Source organism: Mesoplodon mirus (genome assembly GCF_964341445.2).
Source record: "Mesoplodon mirus genome assembly, chromosome: 11".
NCBI lineage: Eukaryota > Metazoa > Chordata > Mammalia > Artiodactyla > Ziphiidae > Mesoplodon > Mesoplodon mirus.
The window spans coordinates 21,504,742-21,530,718 of NC_138987.1; the positions used below are offsets into that span (position 1 = coordinate 21,504,742).

A 25,977-nucleotide genomic window follows, 5' to 3' on the forward strand; every position below is an offset into this window, starting at 1 on the left:
GTAATTTGTGTTTTCTCTTTCTTCTTGATAAGTCTATCTAGAGCTTTATAAGTTTTATTAATAATTTCAAAGAATCAGATTCTGGTTTCATTGATTTTTCTCTGCTGTCCATCTGTTTTCATTTTCATTGTTCTCTAATCTTTACTTTAAAAAAAAGAGTGCTCTTCTTTTTCTAGATTCCTTAAAAGAGAGCATAGATTATTGATGTTGGATCTTTTTTTTCATAATATAGGTATTTAAACCTATATATTTTTCTATAAGCATTGCTTTAGCTGAATTCCATAAAGTTTTATATGTTGCATGTTACTGATTATCAGTTTGAATATTTTCTAATTTATTTGTGATTTGATTTCTTCTTTGACCTATGCGTTGTATACAAGCAAAGTTGTTTAATTTTCAGATGTTTGGGCTTTTCTACATGCTTTACTGTTTTCTATTTCTATTAATTCTATTGTGATCAGAGAACATACACTGTATGATTTATTCTTTTAAAATGTATTGAGACGTTTTTCATGGCAGCATATAGTCTATCTTTGTAAATGTTCCATGTGTATTTGAAAACAATATTTATCTTGCAGAGGTTGGGTACAGTGTTCTATAAATGTCAGTTAAAATACTGCAGTTGATTGTGTTCAGATCTTCCACATCTTTACTGATTTTTTTTTTCTTATCTGGATGTTCTATCAATTACTGAGATAATTCTGTTAGTCTCCAACAGTGATTAGGATTATGCACGTTCTTTTTTCCTCCTTTAGTTCTGACATTTATTCTTTTTTTAAAAAAAATATTTATTTGGCTGTGCCGGGTCTTAGTTGTGGCACGCAGGATCTTTAATTGCGGCATGTGGGATCTTTTCATTGCGGCATGCAGGCTCTTAGTTGCAGCATGCGGAATCTAGTTCCTTGACCAGCGATTGAACCCGGGACCTCTGCATTGGGAGCGTGGAGTTTTAACCACTGGACCACCAGGGAAGTCCCTGACATTTATTCTTCATATATTTTGAACTTACGTTATTGGTCACATATTATTTATCATTAATATGGCTTCTGGTTTTGCTGACCTTTTTGTTGTTATGAAATATCCCTCTTTGTCCCTAGGAATATTCCTTGTCTTGATGTCTACTTTTGGAAAGCTGCATATGTTTATATAATTCATATATCAGTGAGGTCTCCAACATTTGGCTTCTATTACTCATAGACCGTATTATACAGAACTAGGAAACACTATGCGCATAGATAGACACAGAGGTAGGAACAAGAATGGCAGGACCATTCCACAACCATGTCAGGTGATGAGGCTGTAGGACCAGCAGCGAGAAAGCAGCAGAGGTTAACATTTGGCCCTTCATGCTTTGACAATATAGCATAATGGTTAAGAGCACAGTTTTTGTAGTCTTACGGTTCTAGGTTTAACTGCTGTCCATACCATTACTTAACTGTGTGACCTTGGACTTAACCTCTGTTTCTTCATATGTAAAATGGGGACATATAATAGTACACGTGTTTTAGAAACATAAAATTACATATATATAGTATATATATACACTTTATATACATATCTACACACACACAAATATATAGTGCTTAGCAAAGTATCTGTTCCATAAATATTTTTATATGTCATTGTATAATATATAATATGATATATTGCTATATCATATATTCATATATTCTAGTTTCCACTTTCCTGCTGACTTCAAATTTTCAGAGATTTAGTTAATTGTCTTTTCTTTCTCCTAGTTGCCCTTATTCCTCCTGCCCCTACTCCTACTCTATTTTCTTATTTCCCAACTTTTTGGTCCCCACCCCTGCCAACATGTATTTAATAACCTCAAGAACTGTACTACAATTAAGGCGGTTGCCGCTTGCTGTCTTTGTTTTGAGGCTCCCCATCAATCTTTACAGCTTGTCTAGGGCTTCAATTTCTGCTCTGAAAAAATTTCTTCTCTGCATTTATTAGAGTTTTCCAGTTATTTGCAATATTGTTGCAAATAACCGGGGCTTACATACCTAGTTCAGAAACACACTCCAAGTATGTACTTGTGCTGAAAGAATAATAACACTCTTTACAGAAGAAATGCCCCATATTTTTTAAAAGGATTCTCAGCAGAGCTTATTAAAAAAAAAAAAAAAAGCCCTGGTAGAAGGGAAATATGAAAGCTCAATTCACCTACTCCTTTTTCCACTCTGAGAAGCATCTCCTTCAGAAGAATTCCCAACCAGATGGTGTTTGATGTTCCTGACCCTGCAGCATGATTTGGAAAAAAGATCATAGGTTTTGAAGTCGGATAACTCAGACACTTAGGCTTTCTGTTATTTCTTAGTTTTTCTTAGCATGTCTCCTGGTTTGTAAATTGCATCGGGTATTATCGGCTGTTCATGGTTTCCTCTTCAGGGAAGACATTCCCAAACCCACATCCATGTTCATTTCCCTTTCATACATTTTGTACCTTTCATCTGAGGCAACTCTCAGGGTTTTCGATTTTCATTTAAATATGTATTTATTAACGTCTGCCCCTTATACTGGACTGTAGCTCCACCGGGCCAGAGACCACGAGCGTTGACCGTACCCCTGTATTCCCAGGCTAAACTCAGCACTGTGCACCCAGAGTCTAGCAGAGTGCCTGGCACACAGTAGGCAGCCAACGAACAAATGGATGACAAAAGGGCAGCAGCCTCTGGCCCTAGCGCCATCGGTGGGCCGTGGAGGGAGCCGCCCAGGCCCGCAGATGCCCCCCATGTGCTAGGACCAGGACCCCCACCCAGGCCCAGCACCGCCCCTGGCCCTGTCCCAGCCCCTGGCCACCAACCCGAACCATCGCTTGGGGCAGCGACTCTCCCGGTGACGCCATTCGGGGGCGGGACTTCCGGCCGCCGAAGTTTAACAGTCCAGGCGGGAGCCGGAAGCCCAGCGCCGGAGAGGGCCGAGCCGTGGCCCCCGGTGTACGGCGGCTGAGAGGTGAGGTTCCGGAGGGCCCGGGGTAGGGGCCGATGCCTGCCGAGTACTTGCCCTGTACTGGTACCCGCTCTCCGGTCACCTCAGGGGGCGGGTCGGAGGCCCCTGGGGTCCCGGGGTTCCGGGGCCCCGGCCGGCCTGGCGCTCCGGACGGTTGCCGGGCAGGGGTGCGGCGGCGCGTTTGGCACGGAAGTGCCAGGGAGCCGCGGGCCGGGGTCGCGCACCTCCCCCTGCGACGGGCTCCGGTCGGGCCTGAGAGGTGCCCTGGGTCAACTGGGGTAGGTCGGTGGCGGCTCTCGGGGCTGCGCTGCCTCCGGAAAGTTTGCCGCTTCTCCACAGTCCCGTTCTCCTTTTGTAAACCTCTCAAATCCAACTCGTTTAGCAGGCGCTCAGATGCATTTTACGAGGTAACCCCAGTTGAGCAAGACTCCTGCAAGTAAAATGCATTTTGGGTTTTTACTGAAATTTGTAGAACTTTTGTTTAAGCTAAGTCGTAGTAGAATTGTTTTTTGTAGCCGCGCTCCCCGAATCCGGGGCTGACGGTGCTACCGCTTTGTGTCCTGACAGCTCAGTTTTGATGGGAGCCTCTTCCTGAGGCTGATAAGATGCCGCGCCCTTAAAATGTGCTCAGTTCTCGGAAGACTGAGGTTGGTGGGCCCTTCCCCGCTCCACTTTGAGAGGAGGAGACCGACGTTGAATGACTTGGCCAAAGTGACTGTCACCTAACTCTGGGGCAGATAATCTGAGCCAGGTCTAAAGGGATCTTTCCGCTACTTCACGCCGCTCAACAGGAATGGTCTAAGATTATAGTAAAGATATCTTTCAGTGGTTTTTACTGGGTTTACAGCTGCCTTTCCAGCACTTCATTGTTGTTGAGTAGGGATCCGAAAGGGCACATGTTACCACCTGTTAAGGCACCAAATCCAAACACTATGTCTACATTTCAACAGATGACTAACGGCTCTTAGTAGAACTGTATTTATCTGATGAGTGAAGCATAGTGAATCACATAGGTGGCTTTTCTAGTTAACAAAAGTTTTAGCTCCTTTATAAACACATTGAAAATTTTGTCTCTGGAGAATGAAAGGGCCCTGTAACTTGTTATGCCTTTAGGTTGTCCTCTGAAATAGACTCTGCTCATCATAAGTGTGATGTTTTGTTGATGACTTGGGAACCTGTCTGTAATATCACTTATGCGCTGCTGCACTCTTGCACCGTCCACACCAGGAAGGTGTGAAGGGTGTATTTCTAGGCCCCCATCCCTTCCCTTCCCCTTTCTCCCAGGTATTTCTCAGCATTTTTTTCTTAGCCGTCATGCATGACTACTTGCCTTTTGTCTTCTAGACTGCCTTGGTTTATGAAATCACTTTGTCAGAATTCTGTGTTTGAACTGTATACTGTGAACAGATAATACAAGCGAAGGCATTGTAGACCGTGTGTTGGTATAGGGACTTAGTGACATCTTCTTAGGCTGTATTTGCTAATTTTAGACTTATTTGGAAAGCCTGCCATGGGAGGATTCTGACCTGCAGGAGTGCTACAGTTTACCATAAATTTTTTAAAAGGTAAGGAAGTTACCTATCCAACAGTTATTTGTTGAGCACCAGCTGTGTGCCAGGAATGTTTCAAGACTGTTAGTAAGCAAGATGAAATCCCTGTCCTAAGGATCTTTATTTTGTTCAAGTCAAGGGGAGTCAGACATGAGAATAAGACTGCAGATAGCAGGAAGGGCCATAAAAAATGAAACAGGGTAATGGGATATAGGACAACTGGTATGGTGCAGCTTTAGCCATGGTGGTCAGGGAAGGCCTTTCTGAGGAAGAAACATGAGCTGAGACTGGAATGATGTGAAGGAGATGACCTTGGGAGATCGGGAAAGACCATTCCAGGCAGATGGGGCTGCAAACAGAAAGACTCGGAGGTGAGAAAGAAGGCCAGTGAGTTTGGTGGCCCTGGGAAAGAGAGGTAGGAATGTTACAGCAGGCCAGTTTGTGTAAGGCACGCTAAGGAGGTTGGATTTCATTGTAATTGTTCTGGAGAGTCATTGGAAAGGTCAGCTAAGAGAATGTGATCTGGTTTATGTTTTAGAGAGATCACTCCAAAAACTTTGTGGTGAGCACAATCTCTGAGACAAAGGTGAACGAGTAGAGCCACTTGTTTTAGATAAGGTACCTCATCTTAACTCTTTTTTATACAACCTATCCTTAATTGTTTTTAAAATATGTTGTTTTAAACTATTTGCAGGTGCAGTCATGCAGGAAAACCTCAGATTTGCTTCATCGGGAGATGATGTTAAAATATGGGATGCTTCATCTATGACATTGGTGGATAAGTTCAACCCACACACATCACCACATGGAATCAGCTCAGTGTGTTGGAGCAGCAATAGTATCCTTTTCTTTTTTAAACAACCACTTTTTGTTAGGTTAAACAATCAGTATCAATGAAACTTTTGCATGTGATCCATAATGAGAAATATATTTGGCATAGCTGTGAAATATAAAGTGAAATAGGAATCTAGTAAACAGTATATCATATGATGCACACTGATATTCTCTGTTGACTTCATTAAAAACTTATTTGCAATTCACTACATTGAAAAACACTGCTATTAAAAATATGTTAGCTACTAGATGCAGAACATAGAATTAGTTTTGTTATTAACAGTTTGTTATTGAATCAAATGGAATAAGGTAGGTAATGCTGGGAAAAGAAAAGTTCTGAAAGGCTCTGGAATGATGTTTTGCGTCTTTGTTTGGATATTTGTAGATCTGGTTGGGAAATTAAAGACAGAACTTGAAGGCAGAAACAAAGGTTGAAGGAAGAGATAAAAATTGTCAAACATTCCCATCTTACTGATGTATTCTCTGTATTTCTCTTCCTTTCTATCTGTGATGAAAATAGCCTTTTTTCCCAAAAAGACAGGAAAATTATCTAGATTGAACTTTCCTAAGGTTTTTATGTTTCTGATTGACATTCTCCCTTTCTTAATAAGTTCCTAAATGTGGATAAAATGAACTCATAAATAGGGGTTTCTCAGTATCTCACTATTGACATTTTGGGCAAGATAATGCTTTGTTATGGAGGCTGCCCTGTGCATTGTAGGATGTTTAGAAGCCTTCCTGGTCTCTACCAACCAGATGCCAGTAGCCCCAATGGTGACAGCCAAAAATCATCTCCAGAATTGCTAGATGTCGCCTGGGAGCCAGAATCACCCTCGGTTGAGAACCACTGCTGTAAACAAAGTATTCTTACCACCTTTTGTATGAAAATGTTCTGTATACTTGGTATGCTAGAAATAATGATTCGTCTGTGGAACTCATACTCATACACTATTTCTTAAACAACAGATTAAGCTTTAACATGTGTCTGATCTTATCAGTATCAAAGTAGTAATATTCTCCTTCCTGATGAAAGTAAAAATATCAAAGCTTTAAAATATGAATGATTCATGAACAAAAACATTAGCAGTTTTCATGCTCAATCTAATTATTCTTGCAAAAACATAACAAAAATGATGAATTTTCTTATTGAATTAAATTTACCTCTTCATCATTCCTTGATTTTGTATTAAAGTAGCAAAATAAATAACTTTGGTGCTCTATTAATCAAACTCATGGTGAAAGGACTGCATTTTTGAAGGACTCTCCAGATGTATAGTGGGGTAAGATGTTTTAAAAAGAGTCACAAATGTGTGAGGTTGCTTCTATTATTAGATTTTTATTATGTTTAGAGCTTAATTTTCCTTGTTACTCACTGCATAAAAGAAGCAGTTCTTAATGAGATTTATTATTTTTTTTCTCCAAGGTATTTTATTAGGAGTTGATACATTTACTGATAAACCACTTAATGCTCTATCAACAAAACTGATGTAACTATGTGATGGTGTCCTATGACTTTTGGAAACTGGTCTTATTTCTGTATAGTTTCGTTGTACAAGTACATGTGCACTGAAAACCTTTGTATAGTTTTATACCTATTGAGGCTTTGATGCCTTCCATAGAGGTTAGTTACTGAAGACCAAGGAATTCCCAGACTCAGAGATTTAGGGACCACTTAGCATGGATCCCAAGGACAGCGTTAATGGTGAGGTGCCAGGGAGATTAGTTTTCTTTTTTTTGGTTCTCTAGGTAATATTCCTCACTTTCTCATGATTTCTAAAACTACATGAGAAATAAAAGGAGTAACTAGAGTACCCTCTTGTATTATTTTCTTTCAGTCCTTTCTTTAATATATTCTAAGGAGAAAAGTAACAATAAACATAGGAAGAAGCCAAGGAAAGGGAAATGATTTATTTTTCTCAATGCTGTAATATCTAGGTAGGTGGAAGTGATTTTGTTTGAATCATATATCATAATAAAATTACAGTCCATGGTCTGTTCACAAAATATCTGAATGTTATGTAAATCATCCAAAAGTAATGCAGTTAAGACTTTGCTTGTTAAAAGTATAGGTTTAAACTTCTGATATTTTAATTTGTTTTGACTCAAAATCAGATTCTTGGTCTTGGTTATATTATTGTATTTAGTCATTTTAGTTTTAAAATACTTACATTGTTTTGTGTTTACTGATTATTCCACTTATAATTTATGTAAAATAAGGAAAATATAATTTTAAATTATTAAATTAAATTTTAAATAATTATTTTAATCATTTAAATTATATTTTAAATAATTTGAATTGAATTGAATTGAAATAAAGTCAAAAGTCTCATAACATAGTTGCTGTGTAACCACACTTATTTGTATTTGCTACATATACTGTAATATTCTTAATACATTTAAGATTAAAACAGTCTATCACAAAAATTCCATCCTGAGAAAATATCAGGCTTTATTTCTTAGTGGAAAAATAGGAGACTAATGTGGATATTTGCTTCCTAGCTTAAATTGGTATCAAGCACTGAGTTACTAAATAGCTATCTTAAACAGTATTTATAGATGAAAAGGTTGATTGATATTTGCCTGATGTTGCTTTTATCATGCTCTCATTCTTGAAGGATAAAATTAGACCTTCTGGCCTACTCTTTGAAAATGGAGTAGTATTTCACATGGGTTAAATAGCTTTCAAGTGATAGCAAAATCAGAAAGGATAGTTCTTCCCTGCAGTAGTAGTAAAGAGAATTAGTCTTAGTAATTAGTAATCTGAGCCAGTTTTGAAAGCTAATGTATCAGCTATATTCGTTGCTTAGTGTGCTTGCTTTTATCATCTCAATTCTTATAATGATAGTCGAGTGCTAGAGCTGCTCATGGATTGTTCGATGCTCCGTAACTCTTCATTTAGATAACTTTCTCGTGACAGCATCTTCCAGTGGTGACAAAATAGTTGTTTCAAGTTGCAAATGTAAACCTGTTCCACTTTTAGAGCTTGGTGAAGGGGTAAGTGTATTTTTTTTTTAACTTCTAAAAATCTTAGTTTTGCTTGAGTGGTAATTGCTTATTTATTATGGTGCTGACAACTAAATATAAAGGTGTTTAAAAGCATTATTCTTAACCTGAGCTTAATATAGTAACACTTAAAGGTGAAATAAGTGTGCTCACTGAAACATCTTTAGGTAAGATAATATTGGGTCCTAGGGGAGCAATCGAGGACTTACATTTCGTCAACTAGGCAGTTACTTTCTCCATTTCCCCTCTGTGGGAGGTTCTCTGGTATTGTTGTGGTTTTTTAGGATGATGTTCCACCAAGGTCACTGAGTTGATTTGAGCAAAAGAGTCCTAATGATGTAGCCCTACCTTTACTGACATTGGGCTCAGGACCATCAGCTAAAGAGCCTTATCTGATGGTAGCCTTCTGCTTTAGCTTCTGTCCACATGGTACTGCCTGAGTCTCCCCAAGCTCTCCTGCAACAGGATGCCTTTGTCCCAGAGCTTTGGTCCCAGAGCATTTAAATGAAGCTCTCACTGTATGTTCTTACCCTTTAGTTTTGTAAGTTAATTCCTCTGATTCAGGATAATACTGGCTTTCTTATTTCTTCTTGAAAGCTATTTCCATTTTAAATAAGATCTAAATAAAAAGGAATAAGTAGTTAGTTGGTAGCTTGTTCTTTTTTTAAATTTCATGGTTTTCATAGCAGACTCTAAACCATTATGAATTGTCATAATTTTACACACTGGAGTAGATAAGGCAGCCCAATTAATAATTGTTCTACTCCAAGTACAGCGGAGTAGAACACAGCAGAGCGTTGGAATATAAGCTCATCTAACGTAAAACGGACTTAGGATTTCGGTCAGTCCTTTCCTAAAGGTATCTGTTGGATTGATCTCAGCATCAGTTCCAGCCCACAGATATTAAGAGACTGGGGCAGAGAGAATGTCTGCTAAGGGTAGGAATGACGTTTGCCTATCAACCTCAGTAAGTGAAATTGAGGCAGAGAGTGTCGCTGCACAGTAAAGGCAAACTACTCTTCAGGAGCAGGCGGGACATCTTAGTCATCTTTGGATCTTCAGATCATGTCAAAGGTGGGCAGCAAACATTTTTGGGTTAAATATCAACATCAAAACAATTTCGATTTCCACCTCTACCACTATATATCTATCTATCTACACACATGCGTGCACACACACACACACACACACACACACTCTACTTTTATGCGTTGCCTTAGAACCAGTTTGGGACCTTTTGTTGTTGTTAATGTGTAAAATATAAAAATGACATGATATTTACAAGTGTGACACCACTTTAAGGATTTTGTGAATATTTTACATTAGTTGCTGTAGTTCTGTTTCCCACAGTTAAGTCATATCAGAATGCAGGTTGATGAAAGTGAGATCATTGTAGTTATAATTTAAATCTGCTTTAGGTTACTTACAAAAAATATTTTACAACCATTGGTTTTTTAGTCTTTATTAGTAATTTTTTATAACATATTAGTGTGTTGGTAGCCTTTGCTTCATAGGATCCAAGTCCTATTACTTATGTACCATTTGAGGTATTAGACCTTTGCTCATTGGGAAAATAAGGTTCTATCCTACTTATTTTAACATTATTTTTAAGGTGGAACTTTATTAAGTTTCATATTTATTTTCTTTGATTTTGTATTTTACCTCTTTAAAGTAGACATATTGGTCTTAACAGTATTATAATGGATATGATAGGCTACTATATAGCCTAGAAATTTGACCTGATGTTATTTTCAGATTTTAAAATTCCACCCATTGCTTGTGTCTTAGGGTACAGGATTTCTGTAATAACCACTCAATTTCCATTAATTATTTAAGTTCATTAGCTACGTTAATAATATATTAACATAAAAGATCTTATATCATTATGGTAAGCAGCTATAAATACAGGTTTTGTTCTGAGCCCTTAAGAATAATTTGAGTGGTTTTGGATGATTAGAATCCTAATATATTGATCTTTGATGGATGCCCTTCTCTGCTTTCTTTAAAGGTTGTTTTGATAGCTCTTAGCAAACTGTCCTGATCTGCAATGATAACCAGATTCTAACTTTTACTAGTCTGTTTAGACTGAAGTCAATTCCTAGAATGACCTGCAAGACAATTATAACGACCATACTGAAACATTGATGTAATGTGCTCCTGATATTTTTATATGTGTTAATAATTTTGACTCAGTCAAAATTTCAGAGCTGGAAGAAGCCTTGGGAGAGGGAGAGGGGGTTATCTGCACCCTTTAAGAATCTGGGGCTCTCTTGAGCAGAGGATGTTTTTGAGATGCATGGACTCTCAAGAACAGTAGATCTAGTCCTCACCTCTCATTTCTCAGATGTAGAAATGTAGGCTCAGAAAGGCTCAAAAACTTGCCTAAACCTACATAGTTTGCCTTTTAACCTTTAACTAAGTCACAAAATGTCCCCTTTGGAATTCATTTCTCTTTTTTCCCCTCATGGTATTCAGCTGGAGGTGAGAATAATTAATGTAACTACGCAGTGTATCTGAAAATTAAATAGAGAAAAACATGCAATACTGTGCTCTTTGTAGCATAGTTACTGATGGTACTACCAGATAGATGACAGTCATAGATACTCATTGTGAGAACAACTTGGTTACCTCTGTACTTTAGCCGTTTGTTCTATAAATATTTATTGAACGTGGATATGGTCTTTGCTCTAAGGAAACTGACATTCTGCTGAGAGACAATAAGCTAGTAAACAGAATACTGAGTATAGTGATAAGTTGTTATGCAGAGAGCTGAAATAAGATATTGAGATAGCAAGTTACGTTAAGTGGCCAAGGGAGGTCTCCTGAAGTTGTGGCATTTAAGTTGATATCTATTGACCAGAAGCAGCCATTCAAGCCAAGATTCAGGGAAAATTAACTTTCCAGGCAAAGACTAGCTGTGTAGAAGCCTTGAGGCAAATATAGTGTTTACGGAATGGAAGATGGTCAGTGTGGCTAGAGAATTAGTGGATAAGGAGGAAAATGGTGAGAGACCAGGTAAGAAGGGACAGATGAATAGGGCTTTGAAAGCCAGGTTAACGAGGAGTTCGGAATGTATCCTAGGTGTGATTGGAAGGAGGAGTTCGGAATTTATCCTAGGTGTGATTGGAAGCCATCGAAGGTTTTTACATGAGAGACACATGATCTGAGGTACATTTCTTAAAGGTCACTCTACTCATGGAGCATGGGATGTAAGCAAGCAGGAGTGGAAGCAGGACAGCCAGTTAGGAGGCTGCTGTTGTGTTTTGTCAAGGTGTGGATCAGGGTGCTAAAGGGGGGCCCATGTGGGATAGATTTTAGGCTTGGAGTTTAGAGAACTTACTGATAGATTGGGCAGAGGGAGAACAAGGAATCAAGGTTAATTCTGGACTTTTATCTTGAGGAACTGGACGAATGGGACCTTTACAGTGGTGTGGGAGAGTGTAACAGTTAGGTTCTGATGACATTATGTTTGAGACTTGGGCCATTAGGGGGAGATTTGCTGTGACACTGGACTAGTATCTTATCCTCTTTATAAAACTTTGCCCCTCTGTAAAATGAGGGTTTTAAACTAGGCATTCTTTACCGTTCCCTCTACCTTAAGAATTTTCTGAGCTGTGGGTTGATTTTAATGTGAGATATTCTGTGGGAGTCTAAGACCAGGTTTTATTAAAGGGAAATATTAAGGGCAAGTAAGCCCTGATGGGAGCCCAAGACTTGCTGGTATTTCCTAAGCTTCCTCTGTCACCACCTTTCTGTGGACTAGAACATGAATCTGGTTGATTTCCTTAAAGCCTTTTTGAGCACTTTGCAAACTATTGAATCCATGTGACAGATAATGAGAGGTGAATCTTTAGTACAAGAATTGGCATGTTTATAGCATTTAACTCAACAGATATTTTTCATGTGCTTACCAAGTGTTGGGTGAGACTTGAAAGTCAGCTCTGGGCTCTGTTAGGTTAATGTGACTTTTTTTTTCTTTAATAGCAAAAGCAGACATGTGTCAGTTTAAATTCAACATCAATGTATTTGGTAAGCGGAGGCCTAAATAACACTGTTAATATTTGGGATTTAAAATCAAAAAGAGTTCATCGATCTCTTAAGGTAAGCAACTTTTTTTTTTTAATCCTTACAGAAGTGGGTATCCCACAATGTGTTTATTAGTAATAGTTACCACATTTTTAATTTTGAGCTTTTATGATAAAAATAAGCTGCTACAGAATTGAAGTCAGATTTGTTAGGGAAAATAAAGATGCTGTGTAGCCAAAAATTTTTTTTGGTTTATTTTTCCTTCCACATATGTTACTATATTGCTATATTGCTGGGGTTAAAACTTTTTCATTATTTTTTCACTTTGGTCTGCTCTCATGTGAGTGAACCACTTACTTCGTTAAAAAAAATATGGTTTGTTGTCATTAGAGATCTTTTTAAGGCACTTTGAAATAATGAGAGTGGTTTTGGGATGACAGTATTTGGGGATATGGCTTCTTAGTTCTCTGCTACAGTTTGCATGTATGTATTTTCATCTTGGTAATGAAATGTTTCTAAAATAGTTTACTACTTACAGTTAGTGTTTCTTTAAATAGCTAGCTTTTTGCAGTTTCAGAAAATGAAAATAATCATCATGAAAGCCCCTGGTCGCGATTGTTTTTTTGGACTTCTGTCCTTTTAATATTTGGAAGTTCATTTTTAAAATTATTTTTAATTTTTATGTCTTTTAAAAAAGTTTTAATATGCAAAATTTTAAACAAATTTTTATCTATACACACACATACCTATATACACAGAGAAAGAACTTCCTTTAACTCATTATCCATGTATTCATCACCTGATTTCAGTGATGATCAACTCATGGCCAGTATTGTTTTATCTATGTGCTCATGTACTCTCTCATCTTCAGACCTTCAGAGTATTTTGAAGCAAATACAAGAGATAATTATAATTTTATTACATATCTTAATGTCATTGAGTTAATTCTTACTAGAGAAATAGTATATAGAAGAATATTTTTCTCTTAGCTAAGTTGAAATATAATCTTATGATTGCTGTTTAAAATATTACTTTTGGAAGTTCATTATTTTAAGTATTAACTAAACTTTGAAGAGTCTTCAGGAAAATTGAAAAGTTGCCAATAATGAGAATACTTAACTTTTATTGAATTCTTTGACATGCCAGCCACTGTGCTTAACATATTTATTCTGTCTATTCTACAACTCTGCAGAGCAGGTAGTATTATTCCTAAGTACAGATGGAGAAACTCCGACTCAGAGATGTTAAAGAACTTGTTCAATGTCTAGCAACTAGTAAGGGCAAAGATGAGAGGCACACTCAGATATTATTCATTGTTTAATCTTTTAAATTATGAAATAATTGAATTAAAGCTATTTAGGGGGATATACCTAGTATGAATAAAGAATATCTTAAAGAATTGAGAAGAGATTAGAAGTCTGTGGCCAATTTTGTCACACAGTGTCACACGTTTTAGGAGCATCACTTATTCCCATCCCTCCTTACATGGCAAAATTCTACTCATTTTTCCATCCTCAGCTGAATGACTTATTTTCCACAGTTGAAATCAGGAAGACACACCTGCCTCTTTACAAAGTCATAGAAATTGTATTGGACCCCACGTTATAATTTCTCAAATGGGAATGATGCACTATATGTCCACTCCTTCTTTTTCCTTTCTTATCAGATATTCTTTTCCTCGGGATGGCATTTGTTTGATTTTAAAAAAGCAGTAAAATGTAAAGGCATTTCCCAGCATGCTTCAAGGACCATTTGAAAAAGTTGTAAAATAAGTGGAATATTATAGCTAATATTCTTGATATTACATTAATCTAATTACAAGATACAAAGGTTGGTTTGTTTATCTTATTAAGGTATGACATCAAACTGTTAAAAACTATGCTGATGACTATGCTCCTAGGCTAGATATCTCTAATTTAATTTTGGAAAACATAGTCCTTGTGAACTCATTTTGTTTAAAATTGAACAGTTTTATTTCCTCAAAGTGGATTCCCTTTTGGATTTGGGAGACAGTCGAGTGTAATGAGAGGAAAATAAGCTTTGGAATATGACCTGGATTGAATCCTGGCTCTACCACTGGCAGTTCTGTGAGCTTGCACAGTTTCTTAACCTTAGTTAACTCATCTATCAAATGGGGAAAATGGCCTTGCCTCCCATGATTGTTCTAAAGATTAATAATAATATATAAAACTCCCAGCCTTAGTCGGTACTCAGCAGATGGAAGCAGCAGCCATCAAATCTCAAACATGCTTTGCTCATTCTGGCTTTGGGGCTTTTGTTTTTTTTGCTCTCTTCTATCTTGCGGTGTCAGTTTTCTTTCTCCTCCCCTAACTTACCTCTTATTACTTTTTTTAATGTTGAACTCAAGCTTTCTGTCTTCCATAAAGCTTCCTCTGTCAACTCAGTTCACAGTGCTAACTCTCTGTCCTCTGACACTTTGCCTCTGCCACTCATTTAGCATTCATTCTGCCATTTGCATGTTCACTTAAATGTCCTGTTTTCTCAGTTGAACAGTAATATTCTCAAGGGCAGGGACTCTCATAATAATCAACGTGCAGTAAATGTTACTTGTCAGTGGAAGTGAATTCTTTAAGGTAGACATAATGCCATGTAGAAAATTACCTTTCCTTTTTGTCTCTTGTTTCAGGGTGCCTGACCATTATTATGGTTATGAAAAATAAATCTTTGTTCCCTGAAAAGACTTGGTGTTAATCAGATAGTTTACTACTCACTTGAGTAATTTTTTGGGGGGTTATTTGAGGAAAATGTTAAAGCATATATTAGATTGACAAATACATAATAGTTACAAAACATGAAATTTACAAAAAACCATGAAGATATGCTGTTTGAAGGTTGTGTGGCACTGTATTTACTTTCATTTCTTTCATTCAGGATCATAAAGATGAAGTAACTTGTGTAACATATAATTGGAATGACTGCTACATTGCTTCTGGATCTCTCAGTGGTGAAATTATTTTGCACAGTGTAACCACTAATTTATCTAGTACTCCTTTTGGCCATGGTAGTAACCAGGTACAGTATGGGTTTATTCAAAATAAAGTTGATAAGATAGATTTTTTAATTACCTTACATAAGACAATGAATTTGAGTTTTTAAAATTGAGTATTTTAAATTTGCATTTAGCTCACTCAAACTTAGGTAGCTATTCTTTAATGGTAGTATGTAAAAGCTAATTCATACTAGACGATGGTGCTTACATGAGCTCAGTTATGCCACTGAATAGTCACATGCTCCTAGAACTTAACTATGTACAAAAAATACAGATAATTGTTAATAGATTAAGCCCAAAACATGGATATTAATTATGACATTACAATTATAGAAGTGTTGCGTAGCTTAAACTATGTCAGCTACAAGACAGATACTTATGTTCATAAATACTCTGGTGGACATGGAATAATTGTACTGGGTTGGCAAAAAGTTCGTTTGGTTAATGAATCCATTGTTCAATAAAGTTCTCGGTGAAAATGAAAAATGTCTTTTATTTTTACTTAAAACTGAACGAACTTTTTTGGCTAACCCAACATTTAGGCACAGGGTAAATTGAGTTTTCTTTTTTGTTTGTTTCAAGTATGTGATAGTTAAAGTATCAAAGCATATTTATGTATTTCAGGTTAATACGAGTATTTAGGGAAAATTTTTATAGAGGAAAATTAGTCAATTATTGAATTTTTTTCTTTATAAAAAATTAGTGTATAAAATTCTTAAAAGAATAAATTCAGTTTCTCAAGAAATCTAATTCTTGGCTAACTTTCCATGAAATTCTCCACAGGAATTTCCAATGAGGTGAAATTTCTTTTAATCTTTTTATTGTAATCACTTTGGCCATAAGTATTATTAGATAAAATATGGGAGCTCTTCAATTTTGAAAAGCATTAAAATCATTATTTGAATAGTATTTAGTGTTTACGGAAAATTTAATGGATATTAAAAACGTACAGAAAAAAGTCTTTTCTCAGATTTCATGTGTATTGAGGTAATAAAAGAGATGTACATATAAATGATTTTATGGAAGATTGATGGAAAACAGTCTTATGGTGATCCAGAACAGAGAAGACTGTCTGATTGGGAATAAAATAGAGAAAATTGAAGGAGGGAGGATTTCATCTGGGTCTAAGGCTTATAACTGATTTTGTTTTGTTTTACTAGTATATAAACTGGCCTCTGACAGTTATTTGATTGTAGCTTGTATTAGGGTTAGCTCTTTACATGTCCACATTATAGTTGGAACCGTGTCTTGTTTCTTTGTCCTCAGCCATTGTCTAACTTTGTGCCTTATATGGAAAAGATCCTCAATAAATATATGAGTAGATGAACACATTTAAAGATAACAAAGATCTTAATAGGCTAATAAAGAACTTTGGGAAAGGGATTTTTTTTTTTTTTTTTTTTTGCTGTACGCAGGCCTCTCACCGCTGTGGCCTCTCCCGCCGCGGAGCACAGGCTCCGGACGCACAGGCTCAGCGGCCATGGCTCACGGGCCCAGCCGCTCCGCGGCATGTGGGATCTTCCTGGACCGGGGCACGAACCCATGTCCCCTGAATCGGCAGGCGGACTCCCAACCACTGCACCACCAGGGAAGCCCAGGGATATTTTATATGGAGGAAATCATATGAACAAAAACAAGGAGAAAGGAAAGAGTATGGGTTTTATATAGAAAAAGATTAGAAAGGTAAGCAGGAACATACTGTTGAAGTGGGACTTTGAATGCCAGACCAAAGTTTGGCTTTTATTTTGGAAGGCATTTAGGGAACTCAGAATCTTTTGATTAGTTGAATATTAGAATCATAGAAACCTTGAACTGACAAAAGCCTTTAGAGGTAATCTCACTTTCTGCATTTCATGGTTGAGGATAAGTGATTTGCCACAGAGAATGTATTAATATTGTCATAAAAATAGGAAATAATATTTTGTTTTTGTAATTTTTTTGGTTATTTGTATTATGATAATGGAGACATAAAACCTAAGCCCCCAGAAGTTGGAACTATTGGAAAAAAATCGTATCTAGTGTTCAGATGCCTTACTTTTTAAAGAAATAGAGTAATCTTCTCCTTCTCCTTCCTCTTTTTTCTTCTTCATCTTTTCTCCTTCCTCTTCCTCTTCCTCCTCCTCTCTTCTTTGGTATATTAAAAGCATGCTAAATTTAGATTGTGAGAAAGCTACTATGAATATTCTTATATAAGTCTTTTTATGGATATATGTTTTCATTTCTCTTGAGTAAATACTCAGGAGTGAAATGGCTGGGTCTTAGGATAGGCATCAATTTTTACTTTATTAAAAATTGCCAGAAAGGTTTTAAAGTGCTTGTGCCATTGTATACTTCTCCCAGCAATGTATGTGAGATCCAGTTGCTCCACGTTTTTGCTCATACCAAATATTGTCTATCTTATTAACTTTAACCAGTTTGATGGTTGTGTAGTTGTATCTCATTGTGGTTTTAATTTGCATTTTTCTATGTTGAATGAGTTGGCACACTTTTATATACTGTCTTTTGTGAGGTCACTGTTCAAGTCTCTTTCTCCTTTTTGTTTGGGGTTATTTCTGTTTTTCTGATTGATTTATAGTTTATTCCATATTCCAGATGGAGTCATCTTTTGGATATACACGTTGCATATATCTTCCTTTAGCCTACGGCTTGCCTTTCCACTCTCTTAATGCCTTTAAAAAAAAATGAACAGAAATTCTTAAATTTATGTCTATTATGCTCCATTTCAAATTTATTTTTGTATATGGTGTGAGATGGGGTTCATCTTTCCATACAGGTAAATAGTTATGCCAACATTATTTATTACAAAGACCATCCGATTGCCACTGGGGTGAGTGTAGGTGGTGAGAGGGTTCAGAGAGCATTCAGGCAGAGGTTATCACCTTGTAGAATCCTTACCACCATTTATTGTGTTTCAAGTACAGTGATCATTGCTTTATATTACATTTTCTCATTTATTCTTTGCTACTCACTTGTGAGGTATAGGTTATTCTCATTTTACAAGTGAGAAAACTGAGATTCCAGGACTTTCTGATCACAAGATTCTTAATTGGCTGATCTGAAGGTCGACTCTTGAAGAGTGGTAGCATTGTTTCCTTTTGAATCTCTTTCTAGCTCAGAGGCAGCTGAATGTATAAGGATTTGAGGATCCAAAGTTCTGGAAACTTTGCAGTATTCTCTTGTCACTTTGTGCAGGAGTCCAACATTTATTCTTATCTCTTCTTTGCATGAAAAAAAATTTTAAATTCTAGGTGACAGGTTGCTATATTGTTGATTTTCAAAGGATTTTTTTCATTGATTACTTTGCGTGGCAAAACTGAATATATCTTCTAGTTTAGGAAAACAGTAATGCGCAAAGCTTATCTCTTGTGCGAGGTCAGATGAACCAGAACCTAGATTTTCACATTCTTGCTGCCTCTTGCTCGGGCAGTTGGCATCTCTCTAAGCTTTTTTGGTATAGCTTTATGTTGTAAATCCCACATTTATTTGGAGAGCTAGCTGTGTGAGCCTGGGCAAGTGACTTAACTCTCAAGCCTCCTTTTCCTTAACTGTCAAGTGAGAATGAAAATATACTTTCAACAGGGTTTTGTTTGGTTTTGGTGGTTTTTTTGTTTGTTTTTGTTTGGTTTTTTTTTTTTGGTCTAGATGAGATGCTAACATAGTTCCTAACATGTGGAGATTAGGGAACTTTAGTGTGAACTTTTAATGAATAATCATATTAATTTACTAAAATAGCTTTTGTGATTCACTTCTGCAAACTGGTTTGAACATCTTTAGGTTTAATGCATTCCCTCGAAACCCCTGCTAATTAACCAGTTGTAACTTGACCTCAGTAATCATATTTTGTGTTTTAGAGCAACTTAGAATAAGGAGAGCATTAAAGAAGGTGAAGAAATCGAACTGGAGTGTGTTGGGTTTTTTTCTTTTTCCTGGAGCAAATGTTTATATATTTTTCGTGTACTGTATTATTTCATTTTTCTCTACAACACTAAAGCAGAGTGCATGGGTTAGGAAATACCAGTTGGCCTCTTTGTATGTAAGTATGCAGTCTCAGTTTTCTTAGTGAAGAAAGTCACAGTTATGATTTTGTATACTTATGTTTCCATTTTACAGGCAGCATAATTGAAATCTGTGGAGGTTTTTTTTTTATTAAGATTCCTCACAATTCATTGATGATTTCAAGTATATTAAATATTCATTTTTTAAATTTAAACAATGTTCATAAAAATTTCAAGTCTGTCTAAAAATTGACATAATTCAATTCCAATACACTGTCACCCAGCCCATTTTCTACACTGACAGTTTTACTGTAGGGTTTGGGTTTTTGAGAAAAATAGTAGGTAAGGCACATATAATGATTAAATTAAAATTTTCTATTTTTGTTTCCGTGAACAATCAGGAATTTGAAATCTTTGAAAATCATCAAATTGATTTCTTAGCAAAAGTGACAAAACCATGGAGTCTCACTGAATCTGCATTATACTGAATTTCATATTGGAAATGAGATTGCCTGAATATATTGAGAATCTTACTTTGAAGTATCTGAGCTGAATTGACGCTATTAGTTTTTTGTGGATCGCAGTGTCTGTCTGCAGGGGAGAAAGAGCCTTACTGCTTCTGCAGAGCTGCCAGGGCTGACAGACTCCTTGGAATATAATTGCAAGTTGCTATTTGGCAAGTTCAGCAGCTTAGGCTCATAAATAGGTTAACCTGTGTTGCCTTTCTGAGACTGCAACCTTTTTGAAAGCAGTTAAAAAGTGGATCTATTTTATTGATTCCTTAGATTTAAAAGTGATTTTTAAATGCAATGTCTGAGATTTTAAATATAACATTTTTCAGTATATGTTAAATAAGTCCATTTTCTTCAGTTAAATTTTTGACATTTTAGGTATAGCTTTTGTAAGTATTAATAAGCCTTATGAGTATGGAGATCTGGTAAATAATTATTAATTACATTTTTAAAATAATTATTTTATCAAGAATGAATTTAATTCCAGTTTAGTTAACTTGGTTGACTGGTTTTGTTTATACCTGAACTTTGGCACTCAAAAAGTTTGACTGACTACAAAGCTTTATATCTAGAATAGTGGGTTCCTTTATGTTATATGGGAATGTTGGTATACAGTTGTATACTATGGTATAATATGTTCTTGATTCTCTTTATATATTTCTTTAGTATTTGTATACTTTTCTAGCCTTTATATTATGTTTTTGAGCAGTTTTATGATTGACATGTTGGCATAAAATAAACTTCTATATTTTTATATATTCTTAAAGTATAATTTTTCCTTTTGTTCTTCTCTTCTAAATTTTAATAGGAAGTGATTTGAAGAATGTTTTCTTGCAGTTTCTCTGTATAGCTCTGTCTTCCTTCCATAAAGTTATAATCATTCTGTTGGTCCAATCTTGTCTTCTGCTTTTTCTTATTAGTGTTCTATCCCAGGTATTCTCATATTGCTAGTCTTCATAACTATAATTTTTTTTTTTTTTTTTGCGGTACGCGGGCCTCTCACTGTTGTGGCCTCTCCCATTGCGGAGCACAGGCTCCGGACGCACAGGCTCAGTGGCCACGGCTCACGGGCCCAGCCGCTCCGTGGCATGTGGGATCTTCCCGGACCGGGGCACGAACCCGCATACCCTGCATTGGCAGGCGGACTCTCAACCACTGCGCCACCAGGGAAGCCCCATAACTATAATTTTTAATGGCTACATAATATTCCATTGTTCAAATGCCACAGCTTATTTAACCATTTCTGTACTTTAGGTGTTTTCCAAATTTTTATAATCACGAGTAACATATGTTAATATTGTTTCCATAAGTGTATGTTTTCTGCTTTGACTTTTTTTTTGAGATTACAAATTCTCTTTCAATATAACTCAGTAGTAGCAGGCTCACATTTTCTTTCCTTGAGGAGTTCAAGTGTGTTACTCTATCATTTTTGGTCTCAAACGTCTGATGATAATTTAAGTATTTTTTTCTTATAAGTCACTTGTTCTTTTTCCCTGTATGTCCAAGAGATTTTTTTTTCCTTTAAAATTCAGTCATTTTACTAGACTATGTCTTGGTGTTGGTCATTCTGTATTGCTATTCCTAGGTACATGGTATGCTCAATTAACACGTAGTTTCAAATCTTTTCTTCTTTCAGGAAGTTTTCTTGAATTATAGTTTTTAGTGTTTGATCTTTTCTTTCTCTCTGTTTTTTCCTTGTTGGATCTTCTTATCTTCAGTGATTTACTACTGTCTCTCAAGTCATTTTTAACTTTTTCCTTATTTTTGATTTTTAAAAAGTCTTTCCTTTAGACCTATCTTTACGGTATTATTTGTTGTATTTATTCATTCTGTATTCCTTTTACCTTTAATGAAGGCTACACAATGTCGCCTTCATTTTTAAAAGGGTTAAAATTTCTAATTGTTTTCCAAGTTCTGACATCTTATTTCTGAGTTTTCTAATTCTGATTTATGTTGTTTTTTAAGCTCTTGTATCATTTTATTGTCTTTCTGGTCATCTGTTGAGAATGTCTTTCTTCTTGTTCTCTTTGTTCTCATAATAACTTTGCATGGGATTTATCTGTGAAGTCTGGCTTTGTGCTACTCCTGTCTTTGTATGTGAGTTTTCACTTTCCTTCAACTATATTGACTCCATTCCATTCAGTTTGTTTCCACTCTTAGTAGTGTCTTCTCAGTATGGTGCCCTGACCCGGGAAGGAGATGCCTTGGCTGGACGGTTTTGGGAGTTCATTGGAGCTAAACTGCTCTAGCCCTTCAGACCTTTCCCCAAACCTCTTGCACAAAACCACTAATGCATTGGAGATTCCTGGTCTAGCTGATGTTGTCAATTGGTCACCATGCTTTCCTGTGAATACCTTCTGGCTATTTGGGGCTTTTCCTGTTCTCAGATCTGTCTCAGTCCCTGTAATTTCCTTCTGCTTCCTCTTGCACAGATACTAATACTATGAAGGACTATGGCTGTTAAATGTTTGACTTACTAGTGTGTATTTTGGGGCTCATGGGGATACCTGATAGTCTAGTTTTGTTGTAAATGTTTTCATGGGGTTTTAGTTTTGCTATTTGGTTTGCTATCTATCTGTAAAACACACACACACATATGCACACGCTCACATACATCTACTCACTGTCTGTGCTGGGATTCCCCAAGACCAGGTTTGATGTTTCACTGGGAGGACTCACAGGACTCAACATTGTAGTCATACACATGGCTATGATTTATTACAGTGAAAGGATACAAAGCAAAATCAGCAAAGGGAAAAAGGTGCATTGGGTGAAGTCCCAAGGAAGCCAAGTATAAGCTTCCAAGAGTGTTATCTCAGTGGAGAGGATGTACTTAATTTGCCCAGCATCAAATTGTGACAACATGTATGGAACATTGTCTACAGGGAAGCTTGTTAGAGACTCACTGGCCAGGGACTTTGTTGGAGGTTGGTTACCTAGGCACCCTCTACCTAGCATGTACCGAAATTCCAAACTCTACTAAGGAAAGCAGGTGTTCAGCCATGGTTCAGCCATAAACCATATCTTTTGCACAAACCGTTTAGGCACAGTGAGCCACTCTTATCAGTCGGTGAGCCACTCTCTTCAGCTAGGGTGGTGGGAACCCTCCAAAAATCCAAGTTCCAAGACTCCAGCCAAGAGCCAATCTTGAAAGCAGGACTTTCTAAAGTTGAGCAGTCTCAGGCCTGCTTGTGCACACATACACAAATGGGGGGATTCAGGGAGATTAAAAAACTCTGCCACCATCATAACCTCTGTCTTCTCAGAGTCCTCCAGTTACAAGGACTTTAAGCAAGATAGAATTATGTTCAGATTTCCAGTTTTGAAGAGGTTGTTGCTGCAGTAGTGTGAAGGATGGATAGCAAGCCATTGAGAATGGAAATGGGCAGTAGCTCAGGTGACAGATGATTGGTGCTTGAAATAAGACACTGGGAATGAAGAAGAGGGAGGAATGGAGTTGAACGGGTACTGTATATTTACGATTGTGTATATGTATGTATGTTTGTATATGTACATGCATATATATTTATTGTCATTAATGTATCAGAGACTATAAAGCTATAAGAATGTGAATGTACATTCCTATCTCTGAAGGGGAGGCTTTTCTAAGTGTAGGAACAACGTCATAAGTCATGGGAGAAGTTTGATGTATTTAAGTACATACAAATCTAAAATCTGACAAAAAGCAAGACGATAAAAATCAACAAAGTTGAAAAGAAAATGGGGAAAATATTTATGTCTATGAGAGCATTAATGTTCTTATTATATTAAGATCAATTGCAAATTAGTACTTTAAAAATCTTAATAGCCCAATAGAAAATAAGCAAAGTAGATTAATGGGCAGTTCACAAAAGAAGGAAGACAAATGGTCACTTAGCATTTGTCAACTGAGAACCTTTAAAGCGTGAACAACAATAAAATACAAATTCTTTTATAAAGTAGCAATTAAAAAAATAATAGTAGTCAGGGTACTTGGAAATTGGAAATAATCTAAGTGTCCATCATTAGATTATTTAGATAAATTGATATACTCATACATTCATATATTATCCAGCTATTAAAATCATGTAGTAGAAGATATTAATAACACAGCTAACTTTATAATAATAAAGTATGGTCCCAAGTTTGCTGTTGGTACTTTACTCAAACTCAAACATACATATACACAGAAAAATACTTAAAGGATATCCTCCAAATTATTAACCAGTTTTTCTCTAGGTGGTAGGATTATGGATGGTTTTTCTTTTCCTTTTTGTGATTTTTTTTAAAGAAACATTTCCAAATATTTATAGCAGGGGTCAGAAAATTATGACCTATAGGCTGGCTGTTATTTTTCCTAGAAATATCTTGAATATGGAACAAGATAGGGACTTAATAAATGCTATTGATACTAAAATGAGTTAATACTTATTTTAAATATAATTTAGATTAACATTTCATTTATCCAGGATCATTAGATATTCTCTTGATATTCTAAATAGATGATGATTTAATAGATGTAGAAAGTTCAGAAATGAAGGTCTGTTATCAAAGAGATGGGGTGAGTTATTGACAGAAACCAGTGTGCCTACTTAAGGGTCTTTTAAAAACTTACATGTAAAAGATGCTCAGATGTATGGTACATGAATGAATGTGAGTCATGAACCTGTGAGAATAGTAGCAACACCTACTATGTACCTGGCTTTTTGCAGAAATGCTATTTAATCCTTAAAGTAACCTTGACAGGCAAACAGAAGTGTTTTCTATGTTGTGCATGAGAACACTGAGGCTTGGAGAGTTTAAGAAGTTTTTTACCCAAGTCATACAGAGTTTGGCTCTACTTGAACGCAGGTTTATCTGAGAGGAAGATTGATGGTTATGTTTAGTCTTGTTTTTCTTTTCTAAATGAGTTGCCATATAGGTCCACAGAATTTGAGGCAATATATGGAACTTAGGTTTTGACTTAAGAAATTCATTTTTTTTTTTTTTTTTTTTTTGCTGTACGCGGGCCTCTCACTGCTGCGGCCTCTCCCGTTGCGGAGCACAGGCTCCGGACGCACAGGCTCAGCGGCCATGGCTCACGGGCCCAGCCGCTCCGCGGCATATGGGATCCTCCCAGACCGGGGCACGAACCCGTATCCCCTGCATCGGCAGGCGGACTCCCAACCACTGCGCCACCAGGGAGGCCCAAGAAATTCATTTTTAATTATGTATTAAGTTTTACAGTGGTCCCTCTTTATCTGTAGGCGGTGCATTCCAAGACCCCCAGTGGATGCCTGAAACTGCAGTTAGTACCGGACCCTGTATATACTATGTGCTTTTCTACACATGCATACCTATGATAAAATTTATTTTATAAATTAGGCACAGTAAGAGATTAACAGCAATAATAAAGTAGAACGATAATAACAATGTACTGTAATAAAAGTTTAGTGAATGTGGTCTCTCCTTCTCTGTCAAAATATCTTACTCTACAAATTTAACGCCATTTCCATCCTAACTAAGCATTTACCACACACCGTGGCTATAACTCACAGTTTGAGGTGCACAGCAAAACTATCATTAATTTCTTTATCCTTCCTCATAATTTCACGGATAGAAGATTCATTCTTACCATAGTTTTTTTTCTTTTCTTATTATGATTCGGTTGAGAACTTTTACCTTTTCACTTAATGGAAGCACTTCACCCAGCTTCTCTTTGGCATATCTGAATTGCCAGTATCATGAGTGTTGCGCTTTGGAGCCATTATTAAGGTTACTTGAACACAAGCACTGCAATACCTGGACAGTTGATTTGACAGCTGAGATGCCTATTAAGTGACTCATGGGCAGGATACCCTGGACAAAGGGATGATTCACATCCTGGTGGGCTGGAGTGAGATTTCATCATGCTACTTAGTGCTCGATTTAATATTTTTGAATTGTTTATTGCTGGAATTTTCCATTTAATATTTTTGGACTATGGTTGACCATGGTATGTACCTGAAACCATGGAAAGTGAAGTTGTGGACAAGGTAGGGACTGCTGTATATAAAACGGTAAGCTCCTTGTTCCCTGCTGTATTCAAGCAGATTCTGGATGGCCCGTATTTTAAGGATGTTTTAGCAAATCAC

At 36.7% G+C, this 25,977-nt stretch overlaps 1 protein-coding gene across 2 annotated transcripts in view; it reads left to right on the forward strand.

Annotated features, from left to right (window-relative positions):
- The first annotated feature begins 2,879 nt into the window (after positions 1 to 2,879).
- The window catches only part of NEDD1 (NEDD1 gamma-tubulin ring complex targeting factor), a 44,881-nt gene continuing 21,783 nt past the window's right edge, over positions 2,880 to 25,977 (forward strand). The window contains exons 1-5 of one of the 2 annotated variants that reach the window (XM_082636944.1): positions 2,880 to 2,958; positions 5,200 to 5,343; positions 8,239 to 8,333; positions 12,327 to 12,443; positions 15,261 to 15,401. In XM_082636944.1, coding sequence (XP_082493070.1) covers positions 5,208 to 5,343; positions 8,239 to 8,333; positions 12,327 to 12,443; positions 15,261 to 15,401 — 489 coding nt within the window. In that variant the 5' untranslated portion in view covers positions 2,880 to 2,958; positions 5,200 to 5,207. Of the gene's footprint in view, positions 2,959 to 3,003; positions 3,234 to 5,199; positions 5,344 to 8,238; positions 8,334 to 12,326; positions 12,444 to 15,260; positions 15,402 to 25,977 lie in introns of those variants that run through there. The other variant, XM_082636945.1, reaches the window with a different exon arrangement.